This window comes from Bos grunniens, chromosome 5, assembly GCF_055505025.1.
Source record: "Bos grunniens cultivar Pamir isolate PY7600 chromosome 5, Bosgru_T2T1.0, whole genome shotgun sequence".
Lineage (NCBI taxonomy): Eukaryota > Metazoa > Chordata > Mammalia > Artiodactyla > Bovidae > Bos > Bos grunniens.
In genome coordinates, this window is record NC_141169.1 from 108,822,574 (window position 1) to 108,834,494 (window position 11,921).

The 11,921-nt window shown below is 49.6% G+C and overlaps 1 protein-coding gene across 2 annotated transcripts in view; it reads right to left on the minus strand.

Annotated features, from left to right (window-relative positions):
- The window catches only part of NINJ2 (ninjurin 2), a 72,438-nt gene extending 60,956 nt beyond the window's left edge, over nt 1-11,482 (minus strand). The window contains exon 1 of one of the 2 annotated variants that reach the window (XM_086402488.1): nt 10,967-11,482. In XM_086402488.1, coding sequence (XP_086258614.1) covers nt 10,967-11,113 — 147 coding nt within the window. In that variant the 5' untranslated portion in view covers nt 11,114-11,482. The remainder of the gene's footprint in view (nt 1-10,966) is intronic. The other variant, XM_086402487.1, reaches the window with a different exon arrangement.
- Nucleotides 11,483-11,921: the final 439 nt, after the last annotated feature.

The window sequence follows — 11,921 nt, forward strand, 5'->3', positions numbered from 1 at the left end:
ATGAAAGCATTTGTATTTAGTGAATGGAGCCTGGTGGGCTGCCATCTATGGGGTCACACAGAGTCAGACAAGACTGAAGCGACTTAGCAGCAGCAGCAAAGATATATTTTGGGAGAAGGCGATGGCACCCCACTCTAGTACACTGGCCTGGACAATCCCATGGACAGAGGAGCCTGGTAGGCTGCAGTCCATGAGGTCACTAAGAATCAGACACGACTGAGCGACTTCACTTTCACTTTTCAGTTTCATGCATTGGAGAAGGCAATGGCACCCCACTCCAGTGTTCTTGCCTGGAGAATCCCAGGGACCGGGGAGCCTCATGGGCTGCCATCTATGGGGTCTCAAAGAGTCGGGGACACAACTGTAGCAGCATGGGTATATTTTGGTACATTTGATAAAAAACAGGATAGGGCTGCCTCCCCCTGGCCTAGGACCTACTGAGGATAGATTGGGCCCTGGCCGCACTGGGTCTGGATGAGATCTTGAGGGCAGCCGGGAACCACGGCTAGAAGCAGGACAGTGTTCTCTGTGGCTGCAGTGAGAAGAAAGGGCTGGAGGGAGGCCAGGCTGGAGGCCCGGCGGCTTGAGAGCAGATAGCCGCTTACAGCCTCCAGAAGGCAAGAGGATAAAGCCACAGCATTATACAAGCCAATTAGTCTTTGATTCCTCCAGCCCCAATCTGACTCAGCATTCTAAATTTACTTACGATTTGGGGACATGGGTTTTGCCAAACCCTTTCTCATTAAGGCCAGTGATATTCTGGTGGGGGTTGGGGTGGGATTTGAGAGCACATGTCTGGAGCAGACAGTCAGGAACGTGAACCTCAGCTCTGCTCCTGGCTGTGTGACTTTGCATAAATGATTTAACTTCTTTGAGCCTCAGATTCCTTGCTGGGTCGCTGTTATCCTGAGGGTGCAGTTATTCTGAGACCTAGTCGAGTTTTCTTTAGGAAGGAACTGAGGGTGGGCTACATAATTTCTCTTTTCATCGTCGTCTGAAGTAGAAATTATTATCCCTGTTTTGCAGATAAGGAAACGGGCTCAGAGGTGAGATACCTCAGGTCAATGCTCTTGGGGCAGTGTGTTGGAGAACCTGCAGGAGCTGGCTGTTCTGTGCGATTTCCCTTGAGTCTGTGCACTCCCTCGATTGCCCCGGCCACTCCTTCGGGCCCCATATCTCTTCCCCTTAGTCAGGCTGTGACTCGGGCCTGATGGCCAGCAGCCACAGATGAGCACTGTCCTTGGGAGCCACCAGCCTCCATCCTCCTTCTTACCAGCCTTGCCCAACCTCCCTACCACCTTACAGGTCTAGTATTCATTGCTCAGTCGTGTCCAACTCTTTTGTGACCCCATGCACTGTAGCCCTCCAGGCTCCTCTATCCACGGTGTTTCCCAGGTAAGAATACTGGAGTGGACTGCCATTCCCTTCTCCAGGGGATCTTCCCGACCCAGGGATCGAACCCACGTCTCCCACATTGCAGGCAGATTCGTTACCATCTGAGCCACCAGGGAAGCCCACTTACAGTGTCTGGATTTCCCTTATTAGAGAACTCGTCTTTTTGAGACTCAGACAGCCCTGCCCTGGACTGGGATGCTGTCCAGGGTCCCTCCCTATAAAGGGAGTAGATAAGTAGGTCACATTGGGGTGGTGGGGGAGGGTGCTGACTCCTTACAGGAGGAGGAAAAATACTGCAGGTCCCTCCTGTGGAGGATGGAAAAGGCGGCAACAGGGCTCCCCTCTGCCCTGTCTCTCCATCCCTCGGCCTCTCTTTTCCTCTGTCCCTCACAAGGATGGTCTCCTGTAGGCTGCTATTACTGTGAAATGCCTGTGGGGACAGCACAGGCAATCCTGGACTCCTGGGGTCTGGGGACACCAGTGGACACTGTATTAAACTGAAGCTTGTCCACCCTCTGCTCTCCTTCCCCACCCCACCCCCGCCTCCTCTTCAAGCTGCGTCCCCTAACTGTCAGATTCTGGGGAGGAGAAAGCTCAGCTTTCACAGAGTCCAAAGCTTCTGTTCCTTGAGCCCCATAGCCCCTGGAGGCCCATGGGACTGGGAGGGCACTGGCTGTCTGGCCAGTGATTGCCTGGAGCTGCTGCCAGAATCTGGTTCACAGAGACTGTTGTGGCAACAGAGCGATCATGGGTTTAGCAAGATCTCTGTTCCCCACTCCCAGCCCTCACCCTGTTGAAAACCGTTCACAGCAAGGGGTGTGGATGAGCATTCAATTGTGTGGATTTCTGTGAAAACCAGAGAGGCAGAGACAGGGCGTGACCCGAAGGTCCAGCGCTGCCAGCCCCGCCCTGCCCTGGCACCCCTAGGGACTGAGCCCTGTCTGAATCATAACACGGGGTGGCCACATTTCTAGGAAACTGCAGCTGAAGGAGAAAGTTCCCAGTTGTGTGAATGAGACTAGCTAGTTGTGTGCAGAGGAGGACTGAGAACCTGCGTCCGGGCAGTCTTCGGGTCCCTGGACTTGGTGCCCAGGCAAGCACGCAGAACAAAGACCGAAGCCTGACCCTGCACCTGGGGCGGGGAACTCCCCCGGTTCCTGGATGGGGGCTGTGGAAACAGGGAGTTCACCTCGGCCAGGCCCACGGGTTTTCCATTTTCCTGGCGTGGGGCCTGGCGAGCGCCCAGCTCTGAGGCTGGCTGTCCGGGACACTGCAGCCCTTCTGCAGAGACACTCCACGTTGCATGACCTCATCTGGCTGCCCTTCCTCCTCCTGTACCCAAGACCCTGGGCTTTTTTTTCCCCACCCCAAGAGAAAGCATGAGCCCCCCGCTCAGGGCAGTGTGGAGTGCCCAGGGGGAAGTCCCCACTCTTGCCTGGAGTTGCCCTCCTGGTGTGAGAGGCAGGGCTGGGTGACAGAAGAGAGACATCCGTCTTCACAGTTTCCTCATCATGCTTACTCTTCCCAGGGTAGGGTGGGCCTGCCTGACACCTCTCTCCCGGGCTGCAGTACCCCAATGGGTCTCTCATCAGAGTGGGTGTAAATCCCCCAGGTGAGTGGCAGGCAGGCAGCAGCAGTGACAGTGCAGTGGTGTCTGCCTCGAAACAAGAAGGTTAGACTCGGGGGCTGAGGCCTTTGTGCTCTCAGAAGGTTCAGAAGGAGACTGACAGCCCCCCTCCCTGGCATCCGCTCCAGCCTGGGCCCTGGGCTTGCCCCCATCCTTTCCGGACCCTGGGCGGGCTGCTCCCTGCAGGTCAGGTGTGAGTGCTTCCCCTGGGCTCATGGATCTAGGAGTACCTCGGGGAAAGGAGGCCAGCCTTGGAGCCTCTACGCCATCTCCCCACACGCCCCCCACCCCTCTGTGCCCCAACATCAATCAGCCATGTCTGTAAGCAGTGGCTCTGAAACTTCACGTCCATCAGAATCAGCAGGGAATGTACTAGGATACAGATTGCTGGGCCTCATGTCCAGGGCTTCTGATCTTGTAAATATGGAGATGTTCAGTCACTAAGTCTTGTCCCTACTCTTTGTGACCCTCTGGACTGCAGCATGCCAGGCTCCTCTGTCCTCCACTATCTCCCGGAGTTTGCTCAAACTCATGTCTGTTAAGTTGGTGATGCCATCGAACCATCTTGTCCTCTGTTGCCCTCTTCTCATGCCTTCACTCTTTCACAACATCAGGATCTTTTCCAGTCAATTCTTCGCATCAGGTGGCCAAAGTTTTGGAGCTTCAGCTTCACCATCAGTCCTTCCAATGTATATTCAGGGTTGATTTCCTTTAGGATTGACTGGTTTGATCTCCTTGCAGTCCAAGGGACTCTCAAGAGTCTTCTCCAGCACCAGAGTTCGAAGGAGCTCACCCTTCTCTATGGTCCGGCTCTCACATCCATACATGACCACTGGAAAAACCATAGCTTTGACCAGACGGTCTGGAGTGGGGACTGAGAATTTGCATTTCTAACAAGCTTCCAAGTGACTGGAGGCGGCTGCCCCAGGACCACATCTGAAAACCACCAAGCCAGAGCAGCGCAGAAAGAAAACCTGGGTTTGAGCCCTGGCCCTGCCACCCTCCTGCCCTGATGCTGTGTTTGGCCTCCCTGAGCTTTAGCTTGTTCCCCATTAAAGGCGGAGTCATGGTCGATGGGTGGGTAGGAGGATTATTTGGTTGGTGTATTTGAAGGACCCTTTCACTGTGCCTGCAGATTGAGCATGTAGTTAGTCAGCAGACACCGTATTTACTGAAGTGTTGTCTGCTGTCCATCGGATACTTGGCTCAATGTGGTGGCTGACGTGGACAGATTGTGTGCATGAGGATTCTAAGGTCCAGCTGAATATCATGTGTCTCTGGACCTCAGTTTTTTCCTCTATAAACAAGGCCTTCATTCTGTTGGATCTGCTAGGTCTGCCCTATTTCAATGCAGGTAGCCATTTTAAACTCGGCTCTGGGAGGAAGTTAGATCTTTGGAGGCATGGCCACGTTTTTCATCCTGGCCGGCCCCTCTCCAGGGCCTCCATCTGAAAGCCCAGGTGCTTCTGCAGAGCTCAGAACATCATCCGTCACCAGAGTCATTGGTTAGTGTACCCCAGAGGAGGGTGACATGGCCTTCAAGGTCCATCATGGTCTGGTTCCAGCCTACCTTTATAATCTTATTTCTCACTGTCTTTTCTCCATTCACCATGTAGTCTAGACAAACTGAGCTACTTGTCCTTCCTCAAAGATGCCCCATGATGTCCTGCCTTTGTTCACACTGTCCTCACAGCTAGAATGTTCTCTGCTGCTCAGTCCTGTTCATTCTTCCGAGTCCACCTAGTGACTGCCCCTCCAAGGATGCATCCCAGATCTTTCTGTCATCTGTCTGTCTGTCTAGCTATCACCTCTGTATCTCTCTATGTAATACAGTGATTTTTGCTTTCTTCTGTGGATGATAGCAGGATGTGTTGCTGGGGTCATCAGGCGTGAGATGTAACTCCACCAGGGTGCAGCCACCCCCACCCCCCCGTTTATGTCTGACAGTGTCCCTCTGAAGGAGCTCAGTGGCCTGCAGGCCTGTCCCTGGACCTCACATTTCTGAAGTCTGTTCTCAGCACATTCTCAGATGTGAAAAGCTAGAGTTGAGATATTAATACTACGTAAAAATTTTAAAAAGTGGGACAACCACTTCAAAGGAGAAACCAACTAACATGGATTAGTCAGCTGTTTATTTCCATGGTAGTCAGAGATGGGAAATAAATATGCATGTATGTATGTATCTGCTGTGGCTCATGTTCACAAATCTCATTTGCATGTAGGCACAGCTACTTCTCTTATTTTTCTTTTTTAACTTGCAGGGTTTTTTTCCTACTCTAAATATAATATATGGGTTAGAAGAAAATGTGTAAAGGAAATAAAAAGTAAAAATAAAAGCAAGAGAAGAAAATAAGTATTTATAAGCCAGAAGTAGCCAGTATTAACATTTTGGTATATTTCTTGTGAATAGTTTTCCTGTATGTATTTATCCTATATGATTCTTTTTTTAGGCATTTGGGATAAATGTTTATGTAGTTCTGTATAAACATTCTCTATAAATTAATTTTTTGACTTAAAATATAGTTAGCATTTTTCTATTCTTCCTTTACACTTTTTATTTTATATTGGAGTGCATGCGTATTAAGTCACTTTATTTGTTTCCGACTCTTTGCGACTCTTTGGACTGTAGCCCACCAGACTCCTCTGTCCATGGGATTCTCCAGGCAAGAATGCTGGAGTGGGTGGCCATTCCCTCCTCCAGGGGATCTTCCCAACCCAGGGACTGAACCCATGTCTCCTGCATCTCCTGCGTTCTTTATCACTTGAGTGCCACCTGAGAAGCCCCATACTGGAGAATAGCTGATTAACAATGTTGGGATAGTTTCAGGTGGACAGAAAAGGGACTTAGCCATAGATATACACGTATCCATTCCCCTCCAAACCCCTGTCACATTCAGGCTGGTATTTGTTGAAATATTCTTCCCAAACACTGAAAAAAAATTCCATGATATATAATTTTTTATATTTATTAATTTTTTAATTGAAGGATAATTGTTTTACAGAATTTTGTTGTTTTCTGTCAAACCTCAACATCCATATCTATTAACAGAAGTGTCAAAATTTATTTTGGGCTTCCCTTGTGGCTCAGCTGGTAAAGAATCTGCCCACAATGCAGGTGACCTGGATTCGATCCCTGGGTTGGAAAGATCCCCTGGAGAAGGGAAGGGCTACCCACTCCAGTATTCTGCCCTGGAGAAGTCCACAGACTGTATAGTCCATGAGGTTGCAAAGAGTTGGACACTGAGCAACTTTCACTTTGACTTTTCACTTTCAAAATTTATTTAACCATTCCTTCATTGTTGGTTACTCCATTTTTTTTTATATGAATAATATTTCAGTGAACATCCTTGCACATCTGAACATGTGTCTGGTTATTTTCTTAGGTTGATTCTAGAAGTGGGATTACTGGCTCATTTTTAAGCCTCTTGATACGTATGACCAAATTGTTTTCTGGATGTCGATTGCAAGATACTTGCCAAGCACTTTCTAGCCCTCCTGTTCATGAGTCACTTTTACCTCCACTCCCATTACATTCTGTCTCTTGCTGTACTACACTCCTTCTATACTGAGTTTGCATTTGATATGTACCAGTCTTGAGGGCTTCCCTGATAGCTAAGTTGGTAAAGAATCCGCCTGCAATGCAGGAGACCCCGGTTCGATTCCTGGGTAGGTAAGATCCACTGGAGAAGGGATAGGCTACACACTCCAGTATTCTGGCCTGGAGAATTCCATGGACTGTGTAGTCCATGGGGATCACAAGGAGTCGGACACAACTGAGCAATTTTCATGTTAGGAGACTGTCTCCTATCATCCTCCTGTCTCCTTCCATCTCCAGCACAGGTGGAAAAAAGGGGGCTGAGGACTGAATCCATTTAGGGGAATGTTCAAGCTGGAGAAGAGCTCAGTTTGGGAAGGAGAAGGGAGAGCATCTTGGTCTCCACACTCTGGGTGGGGACGCATCACTGGTTCAAAGGGAAGAAAGGGCTGGTCTTCAGCCGTTCATGCATCCAGACTCTGGGAGCTGGGGCAGATGGAAAACCAATCAAGTCCAGAGCCTGGGAGGGAGCAGTTCCTGTGATGCCTGGGTAGTGGCAGTCTGCCTTGAGGACCCGGTCACCCTTTCCCTCGCAGCTGGCCCACTGCACCCATCTCAGGCTCACGGTCCTGGCCTTGGAAAGCACCTGCATTGCTGATTGCAGACACTTAAATTCATGATTTTTAGATCAGCATTTCCCAAACTTCAGCTGTACTTTATTCAAGATTTCGGGTTTTAGTGAAAAGAAACCATCAATACGCACAGTCACACACCCCCTGATTCATATCACCCGAGCCATCACACTTCTCAACAATTAAGACGATGACTGAAACATTCAGGATGTGCCTACGTCAGTCGCAAGGTCTGCCTTAAAGCGTATCATGCCACTTGCTTTAGCCTCATCTTAAGCAGTAAAAATGTTGAAATCACAGGTTTGATGGATTAGTTAGATATTCTGTAACACACACTAAAACTATAATGAAAACCATGACAAAAGAAAATTGTCCTCCGTTGCTAATACTTTTACTACCAGCTGGTGGTAATTGGACCACATCTTTGGGAAACAACTGTTTTAACTAAACAGTTTCTTTATATTACAGTTGACTGTATGTATTCCCTTCCCTTAATCATAAGCTTTCCAAAGTCAGGTATCATGGTTTCTTTGGTGCTTTATTTGAGTGTTGAGGCTTAATAAATATTTTCCTTCCTTTGGTTTGGTTTGTTTTGGTGATGGGATATTGGTCAATAAGGGTTAATCTAGGTGCTTAACATAAGTGAAGCCTCTAAGGTCAGGATTATAAAGGGGAGAGCAATATTTATATGGTCAAGGAAGTTGCCCTGGGGCTTCCCTTGTGGTGCAGTGGTTAAGAATCCGCCTTCTAACGCAAGGGATACCGATTTGATCCCTGGTCCAGGAAGGTTCCACATGCTCAGCCCATGCGCCACAACTACTGAGCCTGCACACTCTAGCCCGTGCTCCGTAACAAGAGAAGCCCCCACAATGAGAAGCCCAAGCACTGCAACGAGAGAGTAGCCCCTGCTCCCCGAAACTCAGGAAAGCCCACGCGCAGCAACGTGCAGCCCACATCCAGCACAGCCCAAAATAAATATTAAGAAAAAAATAATAAATAAATATGAAGAAAAAGCTTCCCTGGGACTTCCCTGATGGTCCAATGGTTAAGAATCCACCTTGAATACAGGGCACTCAGGTTCAATACCTGGCTGGGGAACTGAGATCCCATATGCCACGGGGCAACTAACACCACACACCACAGCTCCTAAAGTCCACGTGCTGCAGTGAAAGATCCCACGTGCCACAACTAAGACCCGATGCAGCCAAATAAATACATGAATAAATATTTAAAAAATAAAAAGTAAATAAAATGGTAAAAAAAAAAAGTTGCCCTGGTTTAAATACTATGTCATCATAATTTGGACTGGAGGGATCAGGCTGGAAAACAGTAAGTCATTCACATTCTATCTGTCCTTTTTGGAATAAATAACACATCTACACATTTAAGAATTAGTCTTGGAGCAACATTTAGCTCATGGAGAAATTGAATCCACTATACTGACCTCATGAAATAAGAGGAATTTTCCATACCTTGAAAGCAGGGAGCTCAGTATATGGCCATTGATCAGAAGACACCAGTTGGATGGATGGATAAGGCGCTGATCTACAGTCAACAGAGCTTAACTACCCCCGGAAAACCATCCTCAGACAGAGAAAGAAATGTTTACTCAGTACATGACATGCTGTGGTCTTTATACACATCGCTCCACTAGATCCCATGTGGTAGCCGCACGGGAGGAGAGGGTGGAATCCTGCTACCAGTTGACAGAGGCCCCACCTGTCCTTAACCACTGCCTGCCACCTCAGATGACTGCAGCTTCCTAAAAGATCCAAGACTTAATGTGACCCAGAGGCCAGTCAGGAATTTGTGGAAACTAATGGATAGCCTTCTGACCAACCAAATAAACAAAGATGACCAGAGGGAAGTGTGACTAAGATTCCAGAATAAAAGAGTGTATTAAGAGAGGGAAAGAAGGGCACCCCTGTGTCAGTCACCTGCAAGAGGCGGAGACATTTGTCAGGGTCTGGCTGACCCTGCCTCCCCCGTAGCCCTATCCCCCTCTCTCCCAAGTACGGAGTCCTTAGCCTGTAATTTAGGATAGCTTAGCCCAGTTGCACATAAGAAATTCGTTCTTCAGAGACTGAAAATGAGCAGTACTGCTTCCTCAGCTACTTAGGATCCAGTGGAGGCAAGAACCAGATGAAGTACAAGAGGGCACACCCCTGGGTCAGAGATCTGGGTTGGAGCCCTGAGTCTTTTATGACCTTAGAGTTGATCCCCTCTAACTCATGGTTCATTTAACAGGTATTTTCTCCTATCCAAGTACTAACCAAACCCGACCCTGCTTAGCTTCTGAGATCAGATGGGATGGGGCGTGTTCAGAGTTGTATGGCCGTAGACTATTTAACAGGTATTTTCTGAGCACAGGCTGCGTACCCAGTACAGCCCTGGGCACTAGGGATCCAGCAGTGAATAAACAGGAGGTCCTGCTGGCCTGGACTTCACATCCTAATGAGAGTGATTAGGTTGAGTAAGCAGTGTAACTGCTTCCCTGGTGGCTTAGATGGTAAAGAATCTGCCTGCAATGCAAGGAGACCCGGGTTCAATCCCTGCGTCTAGAAGATCCCCTGGAGAAGGGAATGGCAACCACTCCAGTATTCTGCCTGGAGAATCCCATGGACAGAGGAGCCTTCCAGGCTGCAGTCCACGGGGTCGCAAAGAGTCAGATAGGACTGAGCGTCTAAACACGCACACGCGAGGACAAATCAGGGGAGGTTCCTCCTGAGAGGGAGGAGGGAAGGTTCCCCCAACACAGTGACATTTGAGCTGAGACCTGCATGTGTCAGGGAACCAGTCGAGGGCAAGAGCCTTACTGGCGGAGGGACCAGCACCCCCCAGACGGGACCACATCTGGATGGATGACAAGGAAGAAGACACAGAGACGAGATGCTACCACATCAGCGGTTTGGACACAGCTTTCCAGGCAATTCTAAGACCTCCGTGGTTTTGTCCCAGGAGTGGAGGAACCAAGGCAGAGGCCCCCCAACCTGGCCCAACATACAGTACAGCTCTGCTTCAATGTGAAGCATGTACTGGGGTGCTGCTTAAGATTTTGCTCTAAGAACAGATCCCATGATCACAAATTCCTGATCTCCAGACTCCTCCATCCTTCAGTTGTTGGACGCTGAAAAGTCCTCATCCAACCTCTATTGTCCGACTCTGCTCAGTAACAGTCAGAAAGTACAAGTCCTAGCAGCCTGACCCTCCTCGTCGGGATCCCCTCTGCCTCCTCCCGCGGCACTGGACTGGACCTGGTGACGCCCCCACGCCCATCCCCCTAGGAAGGGCCTCAGGTATCCACCTCCTCCTGATCGTGCACTGTTGGAAGAAGACACTCTGTCCCTCACCGGAGAGCTTTATCCGGAGATGGGGGAACGGCTCCAGTTTCTTCCAACCTGTGCTATGCACAGCTGGCCAGCTGCCCCCTCCCTAAACCCAAACTCCTCTCTTTCCTCTTCTCTGGAGCGGAACTGCCCGCAGCCCTCACAGAAGCTGTGGGGTTTGGGGAAAAGTGCTGGGAGGGATGTGCAATTGTCTTCTGGTAAAAGCAGCATAATTAACTTTGACTGACACGAGGAAGCGGAGCCCAAGAGGGATTCAAACAGTCCCTTTCTCACACATTTCAGAACAAGCGGAGAGTCCGGCAGGGAGATGGGGAGAAAAGGGATAAACTGGAGCGAGGGGAGAGTATCCAGTACCAGAATGTTCATCCTTGCTCCTCAGCATCCTCCTCTGCCCCCCGGCGCCTCTCCCCTCTGTCCCAGGAGGACTTACCTGAGGGTCGACGATCCCGCTTTCTGGTTCCATCCTGCTGCTCTCACCCGCCGGGCGCTGGTCAGACTGCGTGGGCTCCAGGCCCTGCCGTCTGGTCTCTGCCGTTTCCTCTGGGTGGGAGAGACCTCCCAGTGGCGGGACAGACATGCTGTCCACCCGTCTGATGTGGGATGCTGTGCTGGCCTCGGCCCCTGGGGAGTATACATGTGCATACACGTGTGTGTGTGTGTTTACGCTCCTGGCAGTGGCATGTGGCACGTTGGCAGGTGGCCTTTTGAGTCGGTGGCGACAGCACCGTTGACCCCAGTGGCTCCAATGCCCCAGAGGAGCTATCTGAGGTCACTCATCCTGCTTTTAGCAAGAGTGTTACTCCTGGCAGAGAAATCCTGTGGGTTTATCCCGGAAATTGAGAAACAGCCTGAAGACACCATCTGGCTTCCTGCTGGTGGAGCCAAATATGGTCCCCAGTCACCCAGGCCAGGGGGCCTCCAGCTTATTTCCAAGATTAAGGCTCAGGGATTTCCGCTTTCCTTAGTTTCCTCTGCCCTGAAAAGTTAAAAAAATTGTCATTTACCTAATAGGCCCGAAGCATAAGCCTTACTCTACTAAGTGTGTGAACAATACATTTGTATGGACAGTTCGGTTGTCATTTTCTCCCTTGATTAGTTAGAAAGAGAGGAGGAAGAAGTTGTACTTTTAAATTCTGTTTATGCAAGGAGTTGCATTTCCCCTGTTTTTAAAATAAAGCTACCAGGAATGAGTCTTTTTTTGGAAAGATTTTCTTCCTCTTGTTTACCTTAGAGCCAGAAACGCCTCTGGTTTGTTCCCAAAGCTGGTTTTAGACACCAGCTTGTGCGTGTGTGGGCGTGAGAGGCCCTGTGAAATGTATAACCCAGTTTAATGGTTGGGGGAGAAGGGGAGAGTCACAAGTGTACTCCCACTGCCCTCAAACACA